Source organism: Labrus mixtus, chromosome 17 (genome assembly GCF_963584025.1).
Source record: "Labrus mixtus chromosome 17, fLabMix1.1, whole genome shotgun sequence".
NCBI lineage: Eukaryota > Metazoa > Chordata > Actinopteri > Labriformes > Labridae > Labrus > Labrus mixtus.
Window position 1 is genome coordinate 18,309,868 of NC_083628.1, and position 17,430 is coordinate 18,327,297.

Sequence of the window (17,430 nt, forward strand, 5' to 3'; positions counted from 1 at the left end):
TTGTAATAAAAAGTGTAAAAAATTAAAGAATTAAAACTGCAGCTTAAGGGGAAAATGTTATTTGTTATATCATTGACTCTTTAATTCTGATGATGAAGCAACATGCAGCTTTTAACTGTATTCCTTCTGCATGCACTGCTGTTGTCATGTTGGACTGACGAATCAGAGAAGAGGACGAAGCTCTGCCATCTAACTGTCACACAGAGTTACTGTGCCAACTGTGTGTTGGCAGGGGCACAGGTAAGGCTCAGGCCACCTGCCCACAAAGTCTCAGGTGTGCACAGAAAGCGTGCTCACAGTTCTACAAAGTAATTTTTTTTTCAGCCTGACCAGTTAAAGAATGAAGAACAAAGCTTGACTCAAGTCAAACACTTTTATTGTAAATCATGGAAAAACACACCGTTAGTGTCGGGAGCTCCGAGGGGAAGTTACATCGAGAAACATTTAGTACGGATTGTTTTTTTAAGAGGTATCCATCGTCTGTATGGATTCCTCCACCACCTCCAGAGACAGCGGGGTCACCAACTTCGTCAGCACACCTGTGGTTCCTCGCTTGTACTTGTAGTCGCCAGTTCTGCAGCAGGAACACACACACACACACGCAAGTAAATCAAACTGGTGTGTGCTGGGTGGTTTCACACGATTCAAACTGAACACACAGCATGCACATGTTAGAGAAGTCAAACCGAGCAGGTGAGTAGAAAGCTGGTTAGTATGAACTACAGATCGGTGTGAGGTTTTAATTCTGCAGTCTAACACGTCACTCAGTCTGTACTCACAGCTGGAAGAGTGCCTCCTCATTTACTCTTCATGCAGAACAAACAAGCAACAAGACAACAAGTCAGCCTGTTAATGATTTAACATCATGAGTAATGATGTGATGACAGAGACTTAAGGTTCATCCTAACTAGCAAAGTGTAACCTCCAAATGAACCAAAACATTGTGTCAGAAAATTAGGTTTTTCTTGATGTGACCAATCAGAGAGCAGCATTTCTCTCCCTGCAGTGTTTGTTTCCTCTCGCGTCTGATCGTCTCTGAACAATCTACCAGCTAAATGGTAAATGAATATGAGCTTTCTTTTCTAGTCTTCTGACTACTTAAAGCTCTTTTACACTGCATGTCACACCTACACATTCACACACTGATGCTAGAGGTTGATATGTAATGTGACCATTAGAGGTAACTAATCCCATTCATACACATTCACACACACCGCTGAAGAAGCAAAGGGAGCAATTTGGGGTTAAGTGTCTTGCCGAAGGACATATTGGACAACTGCTGCATGAGCTGGGGATCAAACCCCTGACCTTCCAGTAGAGAGACGACCGACTACTACCTCAGCCACAGCCGCCCATGAAAATAACTTCTGTTCACTGACGTTTGTTCAATATGACAAAGCATCATGATGAGTGGAGGACTAAAGCCTGCAGCCTTCATCTACAGTTAGTGTACAATAACAACAGGGACATCTAGTGGTGAAATCTTCCAACTACAACATAAGATGATTTTACAGTCCTCTCTGATTGGATGATGAAATGATCTTGGAAAACTAAAGCAGGAGTCAAAACAAAGTCATCCAAACATTTCTGATGGATGAAATCGATCACTCTGCTGACACCAAACAGGCGCTACAACACTCTGCTCCTCTCCATCTTCCAAGTTATCCCACCTTGCTAAACCATCACCACGACAACCGTATTTCATGGAGGACTTACCACCTACTAGGAGATAGGTGTAAGATTAAATGTGTAACGTCTGCCTATCTGAGAGGAAAGAGGAATTCAAAAGAACTCCTGAAGATCTCTCTCCGTACGATGTCAGAGTTCTTAAATAAATTAAACGTGGACGTGTCGACAGAAGGATGGAGGTTATTACAGATAAACGTAATCAAATGCATCCCTGGTGTAGCTCTCACCTGACCCCCTTCTTGTTGGCCTCATCGTGTGGTCTGATGTAGTCCACCTTGCCCTTGGTGATCACACACAGGTCGATGTTGCTGCCAGAGCCCAGGTCATTAAAGATTCCTGCAGCGATGGCGTCTCGGACCATCCTCTTCGCCTCGTCCTCCTTTAAAAGACAAAAATCATCCACAGGAAGTCACGCTCATGTGTCACTAGGTTACCAAGCAGCAATTAAAAACTAAAATAAAAATACATTTAAAAAAAAGGAGTGACTCACATCCATGTCAGGTTTGTAGCGGTCCTCAAACACCGCCATGGCAGCCAGAGAACCGGAGCCTGCACAAGAGAAGAACGACTGACTTTATCGTCGTGTTCAGTGAGATCACACCGTAATAAAACCTCAACTTTCCACCCTTGTTTGTGTGTCCTTCACAGCACAAATTAGTATAGATTTTGTTAAAGCGGGTGTGTCTAGGGTAAGGTAGGGTCAAAGTTTTCAACCCTCTCCTCACCACATGTTTGAAAAAAGATACTGTCCATGTGGTTTGAATGATTAAAAGTATGGAAAAGGACTGAAGCTTGAAGATTTGTAGTCATATTTTTAACCATAAATTGCTGCAAACGAACGTGAGAGAGCAGCAGGGGTTCACACAAGTTCAAAAGTCGACAAATTCTGATGTTTCTCGAGTTCTTTTGGCATCTCAAAAAGATACAAATGTGACGGTAATGTCTCTTACACACAGCCAGAGAGCAGAGAGGAGGTGAGGAGATTGCACAAAAACAATCCGGTACCAAAACATAGCCAACGTATCTGAGCAACTTAGAGAGTGTTCAGGAGGTTGCCTGCAATTTTTAGGAATATAAATACAACAATAAACAGAATATAGGGGGCCTAGGAATTGTATTTTTGTTGCTGTGTTATTGAAACAGGTGTTTATATTGTTAGATTTTTGATGATATCATATTGGTAGAGGTAGGAAAATAAAGTGATTTATGCAAAAATCGAGATTCTTATCTTCTGAGATTTTAAATCGATTCATAACTCACAAAAAAAAAGCTCTTTAACTCAGTAGAATGCTAAATGGAGTAACATAAATTCAGCCAGTCTCACAGGTGACTGGAGTAGATCCATTAATCCAGAATCGTTTTAAATCGAAAATAGATTCTGAATCGAATCGTGACCCCAAGAATTTAAATCAAATCGTGAGACACCCAAAGATTCACAGGCCTACATGCTGGAGTTTAATATTCTGGTAAAATTAATCCAGACCTCCCTGTATTAATAGACAAACAAAAGCACAAAAGGTACCTGATGTGATTCTTTGTGTTGTCAATGTTCTAACTCTACCTCTTAAATCATGTACGGTGAGTTTGACATAAACATGTAATGTAACTTATCTCTGAACTTTAGTAATCATGAATAAAATAAGTCTTGTTCCAGACATCAAGACATGTTATCATGCAGAATCGGGGATGTTATTGTGTGTGAGACTGACCCATGGTGACGTAGGGCAGCTTGTCAGTGGATCCGTGCGGGTAGATACTGTACAGGTGAGGACCGTTACAGTCGACTCCCCCGAGGACCAGAGCCGCCCCGATGTAGCCCTGATACCTGAAAACACACAGCAGCAACATTACAGAGCATACCAGAGATCTTTTTCCACACATATATTAAATAAATAATGCTTATAGTTTACATATAATGATGTAGCCTGAGGAGTGTACCTGAAGAGCATCTGTTTGAGCATGCGGTTGGCGGTGGCCACGCGAGGCAGCCGTCCCGTGGAGAGGGAGTGCAGCTCCAGGTTGGAGGAGATGATCTGAGTGGTCATCTCTGTGTCTGCAGCTGTTCCTGCTCCACAACAGCTGGAAGAGAAAACATGTGCACGGATTAAAACATTAAAAGAGATGCTGCATACTATGCCGTGTGGACTACTGTTAAATGAGAAAACTCTGTATCATAAGATTTCATCTCTACTGATCTGAAGGTGTGGAGGACACTGCGCTGTGCTTAAACCTCTCTCTTGTGTGTCACTTACTAAATGTTGGGGGAGATGTAGTGGATCTTGGAGCAGTTCTTGTCTGCCACCACCATGCCCTCTGTGGCTCTGGTGTCAGCACCAAGGATGACTCCATCCTGTACAGGACAGAATATTTTATGTTAATAATCTCACAGACTCTATGATAAGTCTGGGTTATCTTCTCTGCAGCGGCCCGGTCTCTGTCACTCACCTTATAGACGAGACCACAGATGGTGGTTCCTGTTTTACGAGCAGCAGGTAAGCTGCATCCCACTTTGTTGGCTTCACCTTCCAAAAGTGCATTTCTGAAAATATCAGGTAAAAAAAAAAAAAAAAATATATATATATATATATATATATAAGATACATATGACTGTTTCAATAATACGAAAGTAAGACAATCTTAACTATATTAGTTGGGCTGTTATCTTACTAGTTCACACAATATATTGCGTTTTAAGCAAAATATCTTGTGCGAACAAGATAGCTGTTTTGTGCACACAAACTCTATAGAAGCATGTTGCAAAGAACTATAAATAAAAACAAATCCATGTTTATTTACCATATTTCACATCATCATTATCACAATAATATACAATATTTTAGCACATAACAAATCACGCAGCCTAAGAAAACAACAGACATAAAGTCCGGAATAATTAAGGTATAATTCTAAAGTTAATTGCCGATATAAATGATTTATTTGGCATTACTTTTTTATTTATTCCATATATATTGTAGACAGAAAAGTCTTAAATAATCCTCCATTGAAATACTTATTGAAGTAAGTGTAAAAACTGTAAACCAGGTTATGATTACGTTACATGAGAGAGACTTTAATAGAGCTGCTTTTTAAAACATTGTGTCCCCACATCAAAGATGGAACATTTAACTTATAATGTATTCCCCACAGGGTTTTATTCTGTTGTTATAAAGTTTATTTAGCTTTATTGACTGTTTTATTCTCTGTTGTTATAAACTTTATTTAGCGTTATTGGACATTACTCGGTTCATTTCTTCTGATAGCGGTCCGCCCCGTTGTTTACTATACACATTTATATAAAAAGATGAACATAAAAAACTGTGGTTTTAAATTAAAACAGGTGTTTTCTTCCCACTGTTCACCTTTAATCGTGTATGATTTAAAAAGGTTGAAGAATAGCGGAGCTCAGCTAGCAGCGGAAAAGCCTGAGTCATTGTATGAACATGAGCTAGCATCACTGACAAACACGGAACAAAAACTCCTCTGTTCTACAAAAACGTGCACATAAAAAAGTAATAAATATATTAAACACTTTGCTCAGCGTGTTCCTCTCTCTTCTGGTATCCACTGAATAGCGCTTACCTCTTACAATTGTCGAAACTGAAACCGCTGAGCGGAGCCCGGCTCACTGTCAGCGTCGCCATCTTGGATGAATGAATGTTTGTGTTTCCCGGAAGTGAAGAGGAAACCGAGGATGAGAGGGGGATGTTGTGTTTTCTTCTTCTACGCTCGTTTTGCGGGCGAACCGCGTCCGAAATGTTGGATTACCGCCAGCGAAATGGAAATATGACTAGATTATTTTAGATTTATAATAAATGTAGAAAATATTCAAATAAGAAGAACAGTTGCCCCCCGCAGGGTACTATGCTTCTTTGTGTGTCTATTTAAAAAACATACCACTGTTTATAACATTATCATTATTATCAACAGTCTATGGTACAGACGTTTTCAATACTTTCTACACATCTACACGTCTACTGGACAGTATAAAAAATAACAATACGTATAAAAATTGAAATTACAAAAAAATAGTACAAAAATATCTGTATTTTTTGTAATAGATTCAATGTATGTAGGTGTAAATAATGTGTATAAAACAATAGGCCTTGTAGATATCAATAATGTAGGCCTACATTTAAACGATCTTTATTTTATCTTGAATATTTATTAGTATTTTTCATCAGTATTTCCTTCTTTATGTTATTATTTTATTATTAAAACTATTATTGCTGTTTTTTCGAGCTGTAGTAACATGCAAACTTCCCACAATGATGGATCTATAAAGATTATATTATCATATTTTATGGTCCAAAAACAACAACGACTTTATGTTTTCTCTTTTTTATTTTCTTCCTCAGCTGCAGCACAGTTCATCATCCGCCTGGATTAAAACGTGAAGAGAACAGAGCTGACATCTGCAGCAGGTGTCATTTTTACAGCCAATAATTAAACACACAAGTTAATTTTACTTGTTTAAGGTTTATTTTTGGGCTTTAATGCCTTTATTGGAGAGACAGGAGAGTGGATAGAGAGAGAGGGAGAGGGAGAGTCGGGAATCATATGTAGGTAAGCAGCCACAGGTCGGATTTGAACCCGGGCCGTTCACTTTCAAGGACTGTAGCCTCTGTACATGGGGGGCGCAGACTAACAACTAAGCTGCCGGTGCCCCCACACGTTTCTTTCAACATGTTCCCTTAATTCGTTTCATTAATCTTATTTGTAAAGTAACGATGCAAAGAATCAAACAGACTGCACATGAATATAATAAAAACACATTCATTTCCTTAGATTGTTTTTGTCACAGTTCTTTGTTATCGACGCAACGTTCACCGTTCAGGTGAAACAGATTCTGCTCCACAGAAGTCCTCATCTGTTCCGATCTGACTGGCAGCGTGTTTGTTTTGAATCACGGTGCCATGTTTTCAGGACTGAAGCCAACTCTCTGCCAGCTGGATGTCAAGGTCGAGCAGGAAACAGGCTCCAGATCTGATATGGCGCCTCCAAAACAGAACGATGAGTGCATTACGCTGATTAATCCTTTTATCAAAGCAGAGAGGGATGAAGGTGTAATCATCAGGATCTCAGATTTAATGTTTGACCTGCAGGAAGCAGCTTCCAATAAAACTCATTTAAGGGAAAAACAAGAGTCTCGTGTCCCAGCAGGAATAAACATGAGGAGGTGGTATTTAGATTAGAAAAGGATGTTTCCAAAAACATAAAGTTTGAATTCATTTGGCCCGTGTTGACCTGAGTTCACCTCTTCATCCTCTGCTGGATGACAAGGGGCTCCGTCAGAACTCTCTGTAGTCATCAGTATGTCTTTATGAGATGACGTTCAGCAGATTAAAAGAATAAAATACAAGACTGACAAATAATATAAAAATATAATATATAAGAAAAAGGATCGGTTAATTAATAAGGAATGTAAACATCTAAATCAATGAAAAACAGATGCAATCAGAGGTCAAAAGGTTAACTATTAAGGATCTAAAATAACCAGTGCTTTGTACATTCTGTAGTTAGTTTTGAATGTTTGTGTGGCCATGAATGTTGACCGTTCACTCTTAACACTTATGTGTAAACACAGCTCCTGAAAGCAAGGCTCAGTTTGTCCAAACTCAACAAACACAGAGAACGAAAACATATTCACAATATTCAAAATACCTAACATCTTTATTAAAGGGAGCACAACATTAAAAAACGATATGCAGACCACACTCCTCACTGCATCCTGTACAGAAAGGTCGGACGGTTCTCTCTGTCAGAGTTTTGATTTGCTCACTTGTTAGTTTATAAAGCTCACATATTGAGATGTTGCCTTCTTATATTTTCTCGGTGTTAGTCTGGTCCTCTGGAGCACATGACTCTCGGTCTAATGACCGGCTTACGCTCCAGGTTTCTAGTTCTATTCTAATTCTACAATTCACTGATCAGACACTTTTATCCAACGACGAACATCAGAGAGTAAGAACAACACAAGCGAGGATGTAGAGAGGAGGAGACAACGTCAGGAAGAGCAAACAAACAGCTTTAAGTCTGATTGGACACACAGGAAGTGACCAGAGGCAGAGCACAGGTGCTGACAGGAAATGACCAGAGGCATCAGCATCAAACCCATCCTGAACATCTTCATCATCTTTATCATCATGAAGGTCGTAGGTGTTTATAAAGAGCTGGGTCTTTAGCTTTTTCTTAAAGGTGCAGAGGGACTCTGCAGATTTGAACTCAGACGATCTACCTTTGGCTTCTTCTGACCGTCTACTTGGAATTAAAGCACATCAACGCACTGGTTTGTCATTGTCCTTTTAGATCCTTTATTGTTAACCCTTTATTACACCTGTTTTCATTGATTTTGGTTTAGTTTGATGTCACTTTAGTTGAGGACTGCACATGGCTTTGCTGAATCTAAAACACTTTAAAATGTCAAAACAAAATCTCTTTATTCTCAATACTGAACTGAAGATCTCTGTTCCCCTTCTCTAAAGTCTCTAAAAGTGTCCTTCATCGTTGTACTCACTAAAGAGCAACCTGCCTCCTGTCTTCAAGATTTCTTTTTGATCTGACCATAGACTGTAAATATTACAAACCGTTACACCGCGCCCACCTGTCAATCAGGTCAGCTACACGCCTTATTGTGAATAACTCTTATCCTTCATCAAATCAAAACTGATGAGTCATCAAAACATTCACCCCCCCCGTACAGTGTGTGTCCATCGAGACATGAGCTAATCAGACCTATTTGTTTTTTTGAACCAGGCTGTAAACATGTTAATCTCTGCTGTAAAAACAGACTTTTTAGAATGGGTGTGTATGTGACTTCCTGTGCTTCTGCAGCCAGCCTCTAGTGGACACTCGATGAACTGCAGGATTTTGCACTTCAGCATCGGCTTCATTTTTCTGATGGCGTCTTCACATGTGCATTCTGAGGTCAGGTGATTGAGTGTGAACACACAGGATGTCAGCTTTGACTGATGTGTCTTCACATAAAGAAGTGTGATTGGTGTTTTGCAAAAAGTGTGAGGCTGAGAATGAACAAATCTGGGCTGACATTTTGCTCCTTGTGTGACGAGTTTATTTCATTTTTTATTTTAGTGGGTAAGCAATAGTAAAAAAAAATCAAATATCCCTTTACTCTTGTATCTGTATGGGCACAGCAGAAAGAAATACAGATGTTTGATTTGTGACTTTCTTTACAAAATACAAGAAATCTTCATGTCCGTCTGTCTTTGGCGTGCAGCATCTCCAGCAGCAGGCTGTCGCTCGGCGGCTCTCCGCTCAGGTGTGTGTCGTACAGGTAATCTTCAGCCAGCGCGCTGAGGGAGCGTAAGTCGGACACACACTGCAGCAGGTGAGAGAAACGTCCCAGCAGGTGAGAGGAGGTGCTCAGCGTGTACTCCAGCAGAGCTCCTTTCACCTGCTCCTGCACGCTCTCGATGAAGCGATGCTCCTCCAGCTGTTTGACCTCTGTGAGACGAGGAGACACGGACTAAGATCACATGCACACCAGACTCCTTTTACACTCTCTGTGTAGATCCTGAACCTCTAAGGTAAACTCTGAACTGATCAGATTCAAGGTGTAAAAGTTCACATTCTGCATCACGTCATGACTGTGTGTAAAAGCACATCTGAAGCGTTGCCATGGCTATCTAAGGTTCTTCCCCTTGCTGCAGAGACACAGAGGTGGTACCAGTTGAAAGCTCGTCCCTGAAAATAGGGGGTCGGGGTCGGGTCAGGCTTAGGTTAAGTCCTCTTTGGGAAATGGTCAAGTTGATGGACCAGGTAAAAACACGTCAGACCGAGGCTTCTGTCTCATGTCAAACAAAAGATTACTTTCTGTTCCTATTAAAAACTTCACCATGATGTGTGTCCTAAATTTATCCAAGCATTTCCCCCCCAAACAGATAGTTTATAGCTCACCAAATGTTCGGGGGAGAATAACAGACACTTAAGGGACTCAAACTTTTAGAAGTTACCATCTGCACCTGGATGTGACCCTGATGGAGGTTTGTATGATTTGCCAAAAAATGGGCTTAACTTTTTTTAAATCAAAATATATTGGGGTTGAATCTTTGTTTGACAGTTAAGCAAACTTCAGTTTGACATTTTCTGCCTTCTTTGACTTCAGTTCTGGAGCTGCACAGCTGTTAGCATTAATCACGCCTGATGGATAAAAAGCCTCAGGAACCACCGACCTGGGTTAAAGAGGATGAGGAACTTCATGCAGGTGAACTCTCGGTGGTCGACCTTCAGGACGTGAAGCTTCTGAACCAGCTCCTGTCCTCTGTGGACCAGACCGCACAGGGTGGGACCAGCATGAGAGGCCACGTCTAGCAGATCGATCTGCACAGAGGACACACACACACACACACACACACACACACACACACACACACACAGTCAGTAAAACATATCTTCATAGTTATAAATAACACAAAGCTCTCGTTCTCTGACCTCCTCTCCGGTGACCAGCAGCAGACGACCCTCTCCTCCAAACAGAACCTGCCTGCAGACGACGTCCAGCAGCAACAGATCGCTCCAACAGCTGTGCAGCAACTTCGTCTGGTCGCTCACCTGCAGCGGGGACAAGGAGCTCAAACAGTGAAGCAATGACGTCATTACTTAAGGACGATAACCGGGATACTCTGTGACATTTAGTCTCCGGTTTACAAACAAAAACAACAACTGAGCAATTATTGTCCCAATTCGATCTCCGATGATTTCTTAGTTTTTTTTGTTGGATCTATAGTCAGCACGATTTCCTCGATATCGTTCCTCATAATATTCTATGAATGAAATGATAGTGGTTTATTTACTGAGATATGTTGGACATGGAGGGTCTCTACATCTGGTCATGCATGCAAACCGATATAAAGGTAGAGATCTTGGGGCGCTGGTGGCGCAGTGGTTAGTGCGCGCGCCCCATGTATGGAGGCTGTCGTCTCTCAAAGCGGGCGGCCCGGGCTCACATCTCACCTGTGGCTTCTTTCCCGCATGTCGTTCCCCACTCTCTCTCTCCCTGATTTCCGACTCTATCCACTGTCCTATCTCTCCGTTGAAGGCACAAAAAGCCCAAAAATAAATAAATAAAAGGTAGAGATCTGAGTGAATCGATCTGAGGAGCGTTGGATGGGTAAGACTGTAACACCAAGAGGTCGATGGCTCTTTTCAACGTTTTAAACCGGTCTACTGAGGCGTTGCTGCTTGTTCTCATAGCTTGACCTGTTCTGCATACTGCGCTCAATCTCGTGAGACTCGTACGTTGACCCTTTCCACGACATTAACGTTAGTGGTAGGTGACGCTAACGAGAAGAACTAAACGACGGTTTAGACGAAAGTATTTTCACAGTTCTTGACCTTGAAAGCAAAACATGTTGACTTAAAATGAAGGTAAAAAAAAGCTCTCATCTGTAAAGTTTGGAGATACAGTTTATACAACTTTCCCAGCCAAGGCTCGCTGTTGGCCAAGTGGTTAGGGTGCACACTTCATGTACAGAGGCTGTAGTCCTCAAGCGAGCTGTGAGAGCCGACCTGTGGCACCTTCCCCGCATGTTATTCCTCACTCTCTCTCTCTGTCACTCATTTCCGACTGGGAATAAAACTCTTCCCCGCCATAACTCGGCTAAGTCTTTGGTCACCACGGCAGTTTGTTTCTGGGGCTTGGACGTAAACCTTCAGGAAGTACAAATATTACTCGGGATTCCAGAATAAGTCCAACCAAAAACATACCGAGTCGAATGGGAAAGAATCGTTCCATATTTTTATGAATGGTCCCTGAATCCGATCGTCGCCTGTGAATCGAGATTTGAATCGGATCGTTGCATGAAGGAGAGATTTACGTTCACAGTGCCAACACATCCCAGCAGTCAGAGAAATGCAGAGAAGTTGAAAAGGAAAAGAAGAACCTTAAAAAAAACCTCAGAAGTCAACATCAGGTAGAATTAAAAATATGACGAAGCAATACAAAACTAACTGACGACAGAAAAACAAACACCTTGAGCTGTTTGAAGGAGATGGAGGTGCGCGCCCACTCCACGGTGCACAGCAGCGTCTGGTCGGCCATGATGCACATCAGACTGAAGGTGGTAGGGGTCCAGTGTCCCCCCCAGCCCGCCTGCTCCTGCAGGAGGCGAGCAGAGATCCTCTCCTGCAGCTGGAGCTCGTCTGGACCCCCCCGCAGGAGCTCCAGCTCCAGCTCCAGCTGAGGATTCTGAGGAGACAAGGGGAGGGGGTACAGCTGGTCTGAAAAGAGTTCTGAAGAGGAGTCAGGTGGACTGGTGCTGCTGGTGGGCTCAGACTTGACGGTCCAGTTTGAGGAGGGGGTGCTGTGGAGCTGGGGGGCAGCAGGAGAGATGGGGGGCAGCAGTGAGCTCAGGGATGGAGGTCGGAGGCTGATACACTCGTTCTGTTCTGTGAGCAGGGGGGCGCTGTGCAGGATGAGCACTGGATGCAGTTCACCGATTAAGGTCCAGTCTCTGTAGGGGTTTACAGAGAGCACAGGGGGGGCGCACTCTGACGTGAACCCCCCACCTTGAATCAGAGATCTCCTCTGCTGCTTCAGGGCTCGGTCCCGTTTGTACATCGGTCCAAACTTGTTTCTGCCTCCGCGCATCCGGTCTGCACGGACGGCTGAGGAGAGAGAGGACTTCAGAGTGAGTGTGCACAGCAGGGGTGTAGAGTGGGGGGGGGGGGGGGTACCAACGGAGGAAGGGGTCCTCAATGTGGAGACCAGAGTTTAAACTTTGATATGATTCTAGTAAAAATCAAACAATATCGATATTTGTGATACCACAGTAACAAAAATAGAAGTTGAGGTTCAATTTTGATTTAATAGAGATCGCCGGCAAACGCTTTCACACGTCTAAATCATGCAAATAGTACGTTGGCAACATCAGGATTTATGCGTAGAAGGTTGGCAACGTTTGGATTTATGCGTTGGACATTGGCAACTTTAGGATGTATTGTTGACGTTGGTAAGTTGAAGCTTCTTCTCTTACCTTCCAGTCTCATGCCAACTTGGAGACATTTCTGAAACCTGCAGAAGGGACATCGCTTCCTCTGAGTCTTATCGATCCTGCACTGCTGATACTCCACACAGACGTACGTCTTGTTGTTCTGGACTGTTCTCTTGAAAAAGCCCTGCAAGGTTTGGAAAAAAGACAAAGCCCCTCCCCTTTTAAGAAAGGCTCTTAATGTTGAAAAGCAGAAATCTGGAAATCAGAGTGTAAGAGAAAAACAAAAGAAGAAGGATTACCTTACAGCTTTCACAGGTGAGCAGACCGTAGTGATACCCGGAGACTTGATCTCCACAGACCGGACACAGATCCTCCAAACACACGTCGGGGCTGAACTCCATCCTGGAAAACACACCTGGAAAAACCTGGAAAGGCGACAGAAGAGAAGCTACAAGAGAAACTCTAAACTGTGAGGACGAATAATGAAATAAAGAATAGTAACAGTAGAAAATGTTGTACTTGTTTTTTATATATGTGCCCGATCCTGATTGGTTTAGAGCACGGTGTTCCCAAACTTTTATAACCAGCGACCCCCCAAAAAACAGCGCTAGAGACTTGGGAGACTTGTGTAAATCAGTGTTCTTCTAGTGATGAAAGATACAACAGAAAACTCAAAGGCCTTGGTCTTTTTCAATTCTCAGATTTTTCTAAATTTTCTAAATCCAAAAGAAGAAACACCAACCAGAATTTACATTTTTAGACACTTCAAATCCCTGATCCCCCCTTTACCTTTTCTAAAGATTATTTCCTTATAAGATAGATGGAAATGGAAATAACAGGAGCAAAATGTACTGCTTCATACTGTAACATTTAGAAGTGACACAAAATACAGCAACCGATATTCCCAAGTGTGATAAAAAAAAGGAGACGAGACATTTTAGGAGAGCGTGGTTCGGCAGGATCACTCTCCGGAGCGACAGCAACCTTCTGTCCCGAAGGTTAATGTTGCACTCAGCCGGCACACGCACTAACAGGCGTCCAAACACAAGAGAACATAACAGCCTTAAAAACACAAATGATTACAGTGATCTATTGTCGGTGTGTTCTCTGTGGACAGACTGCACTTCTGATTGGACAGACACACACACACACACACAGACACACACACACACACACACACACACACACACACACACACACACACACACACACACACACACACACACACACACACACACACACACACACACACAGGGGATGTATCTATGTGTTTTTTTTACACCCACTTTTATTCAGTCGATATGTTAACTTACATTTTAGGATTTTTTTCCTTTTATGTCGGCATGAAGAGTCAATTTTTTCTGTGTTTTCACAGATTAGGGTAAAATATGCATTTTTAAATCACCTAAAATTGTATTTGTTTTGTAGGGCATCTTGAGACCCCCCCCCTCACAGCGTCTGGCGACCCCCCAGGGGGTCCAGACCTCCACTTTGGGAACCAGAGTGACAGCTCGGTCTTCAAAATCATATTCAGACTTTTCTTGCAGACTTTAGAGATCAAATCAGCTAAAAACAAAAAGTTTCCTCTTCTGAAGTACAACTCAAGTTTTTCTAAAGGTGTTTTCGGACCACACAGGAAGTCAGGAATATTACATTAAAGGCATCGAGAGTCCGGACAAACAGAGAGGAGATGACAACATTCAGACAAAAAGCAAAAATACTGAAAGACAAAGATCAACAAGAATAAATACAAGTGAAGGTTAAAAAAGGGATTAAAGGTCTGAAAAGGCCCTTAAAGTAAAAACAATACAATAAAGGAAGTGAACCAAAGAGTAAAAGAAAGATTTTAAAAAGATGACATCACAGGAAATAACAAAATGAAGGTTAAAGACGGATGTGTCAAAGATCAATGAGACGGTGAGAGCAGGATGTCAGATGAAGGACGATGAAAAGTGAGTCTGTTTTAAAAGAAGTTACTGATCCTGCATGCCTCATATCCTCGGGGACGTCGTTCCAAAGTCGAGGAGCCCAGGCGGGGCGATTGGTTTTGCAGCAAGACATCAAAAGAACAAAAAAAGACGAAACACATTTTTTAAAAAGAAGCTAATGAGGTTAAAAAGTTAAGAGGCGCTGAATGAAGCATCCTCTGAGAAACAACAGAGATCCTTGACTGATTCTCTCTGCAGACTAAAGTGCTGAGTCAGCATGAAATATAAACGGCTCACTGATAGCCATCACTCGTAATAACACAATTATTTAAAACAAACAGAGCAGAGCGACACAGCCAAGGTCAGACACAAGGTGAAACACGACAAGTGCATCAGCATCACCATAACCAACACGACCAGCCAGCTAACTGCTGCCACTCGAGACTTGACCTGAGGAGGGAAATGGGACTTAGGACTGAAGGGGCTCAATTTGAGTCAGCACTTCAGAAAAGACGAGCTTTCAAAGTGATCAGTAAAACCTTAAAATCAGTTCTTAAAGGAGAAGCTGAGGGCTCGTTATAAACATCAAATCAAAGGTAACAGCAAGTGACAAAAAAAAGATTTTCAAATGATCGTCCTCGGTGCGTTCCAGATTTAAAACAAAGAAAATAAAGGTACACACAGAGTTTGGACATGAGCTCATGATAATACAGACATAGACTTCACTGACTGTCCCACCTGTCAGATCAGGGGTTTAAAAAATGAAGTTGAATTCCCTGAAATATATTGTAATGAATGCAGAGTTTGCGTACCTGCAGGGCTTAGGTGATCAGACGCTCTTCATCCTGCAGAGGAGCGGCGCTCTCCGTGGTCCTGATCCTGATCCTGCAGGAGTCTGAGGCCCTGCCCCGGTCTGGAGCTGCAGCCAATCAGCACGTCTGATCACAGACTCACCTGTGTCTGCGTGGCTTTGTGTGGAGTCACCACGATGGCCTTTTGTGTGTCGGGTAATCAAATTAAAACTTCCTCCTTCTTCCTCATGAGGAGAGTCCATCTGATTCAAAGCTCTCTCTGATTTCATTTAAGATTCAGTTTCAACGTCTTGGATTAAAATGCTTCTAGAATAAAACAGATTTTTAGATTTAGGTTGAGAAGCTGCAGAGAAGGATTGCTTCATGTTTCATGGTGTTTAAGACTTTCACACTATAAACAATGATCATCTTAATTCTGTGATTTATAGCTTCTAAACCCTTCTCTGTGAGTCAGGTCGTCCTCGGTTGTCTTATTTTTCCTTCCATCCTCCGCTCTTAAAGCTTCTCAGGTAAAGACACACACAGTCTGAAGTGTGTTGTGAAAACTCTCCTGAAACAAAGAAATCTGAACTAAGCGATCAGTCAGATGTGTGGCGTCTTCTGGGCGTGTTCTGCTTCATTCAGTGCCTCTCACCGTCTTCCTTTTTACCTCATGTTTTTAAAAATGTGTATGGTCGTTTTTTTGTCCTTTTGTTGACTTGCTGCAAAACCAATCGCCCCGTCTGGGACACAGAAAGTTAAAGTTAAAGTTGAGCCATCTCGTGACCTTCCTCCCTCAGGCGGGCTCCTTCTGGTCGTTCCAAAGTTGAGGCTCAAACGTAAAGCGTGGCGAGCGAGACTCTGCTGTCGGGGCTCCTCGACTTTGGAACGACCTCCCCGAGGAGATGCGGCGTGCAGGATCAGTAACTTCTTTTAAAACACTTTTTGCAGACTCACTTTTGCGTGATGTAATTTTTTTTTGAACAATTTTTTATTTCGCTTTTCATTTCTCCATTTTATTTCTCTTAATCCTTTAATCTGATGTACTGCTCTAACCGTCTTTCATCGCTTTTGTTTACCTGCTAATTTATTCTGTCTCAGTCCTTTTGATGACTTGCTGCAAAACAAATCGCCCCTCAGGGTCAAATAAAGTGGAAGGTGAAGAGTTAAACACGCAGCATCCAAGAGGTCAAAGAGGTCATCAGTCAGGAATCTTTTTCTCTGACTGTAAGTCTGAATCATGTTCATCATTTATCATTTCAAAGAGTTTGCATCAGACACTTTTTATTACACTCAGCTGTGCAGTGAGCAGCAGAGGGCGCTGTTGCATTAAAGAACAAACACGTCGACAACCAGCTGTAAGTGAGAGCTGACTGATCCCACAAAGTGCTCGACCCTCAGGGCTTCATGACCCACCAGACGTTCAGCCGCAGCGTCATGCTCCTTTCTCAGCTCCGTCTGAAACAGTGTGTGTTCTGTCTTTTCTCCCAGAAGGCTTTGCAGCTGCGGTGGCTGAGAAGTGCAAACCAAAGATTACAAAGTGTGAAACATTTTTTTGCAAAGCTTCAGACAAATTGACATTTTAGAAAACAAATTTACAAAATGTGAAACACTTTAAGGAGAGCCGAGACAAATGTACAAACGGCATGGTTTCTTGGCCCCCGAAAAAGGGAACGTACCAAACTCCAGAAGTGTCCCGTAAGTGACCGAGTGAGTGAGCTGTCAGTTGGTTTGTTTTGGGTCTAATGATTATTGATGATGATTATTCTTTTCCCTTGTCGCCCCAGTATTGTCTTTATTGCATGAACTGCTTTGATTGTGCTTTGTTTGTGCCTGCTCCACTTGTGTGTGACATGTTGTATGTCTCTTTTCCCTTTGCTTAGGCCTGTTGTAATTATAAATGTAAGGTTTTTTTATTGTATTTTAAATCTTAACGATTGCATTTTAGGTTGCCTACTGACAACTGGCCAGAGACTACAGCTGGAAATTAGCCGTAAAGGCTAAAGCTGCTTCTTTTGCTGTACAGTAAATTAAAGGTCACTGTCCACGAAACAATAAACACATAAAATAAAG

At 42.2% G+C, this 17,430-nt stretch overlaps 3 protein-coding genes and 1 long non-coding RNA gene across 4 annotated transcripts in view; 1 reads left to right on the top strand and 3 right to left on the bottom strand.

Annotated features, from left to right (window-relative positions):
• LOC132992231 (uncharacterized) overlaps window positions 1–7,788 on the top strand; it is a 154,236-nt gene extending 146,448 nt beyond the window's left edge. The window contains exon 4 of the long non-coding RNA XR_009676310.1: window positions 7,739–7,788. This is a non-coding gene — a long non-coding RNA (uncharacterized LOC132992231). The remainder of the gene's footprint in view (window positions 1–7,738) is intronic.
• ajm1 (apical junction component 1 homolog) overlaps window positions 1–17,430 on the bottom strand; it is a 142,316-nt gene that overhangs the window by 14,158 nt on the left and 110,728 nt on the right. The window lies entirely within an intron of this gene.
• On the bottom strand, window positions 360–5,407 carry psmb7 (proteasome 20S subunit beta 7). The gene is made up of 8 exons (XM_061061421.1): window positions 5,269–5,407; window positions 4,135–4,228; window positions 3,942–4,039; window positions 3,628–3,768; window positions 3,399–3,514; window positions 2,180–2,238; window positions 1,917–2,068; window positions 360–574 (listed from the first exon to the last, which is right to left on the bottom strand). The coding sequence occupies exons 1-8, from the start codon at window positions 5,328–5,330 to the stop codon at window positions 463–465; spliced, it is 834 nt and encodes a 277-aa protein (XP_060917404.1). The 5' UTR covers window positions 5,331–5,407; the 3' UTR covers window positions 360–462.
• nr5a1b (nuclear receptor subfamily 5, group A, member 1b) lies at window positions 8,788–13,084 on the bottom strand. The gene is made up of 6 exons (XM_061061318.1): window positions 12,938–13,084; window positions 12,681–12,822; window positions 11,678–12,312; window positions 10,138–10,257; window positions 9,879–10,026; window positions 8,788–9,150 (listed from the first exon to the last, which is right to left on the bottom strand). Exons 1-6 carry the CDS (start codon window positions 13,037–13,039, stop codon window positions 8,897–8,899), a joined length of 1,401 nt encoding a protein of 466 aa, XP_060917301.1. The 5' UTR covers window positions 13,040–13,084; the 3' UTR covers window positions 8,788–8,896.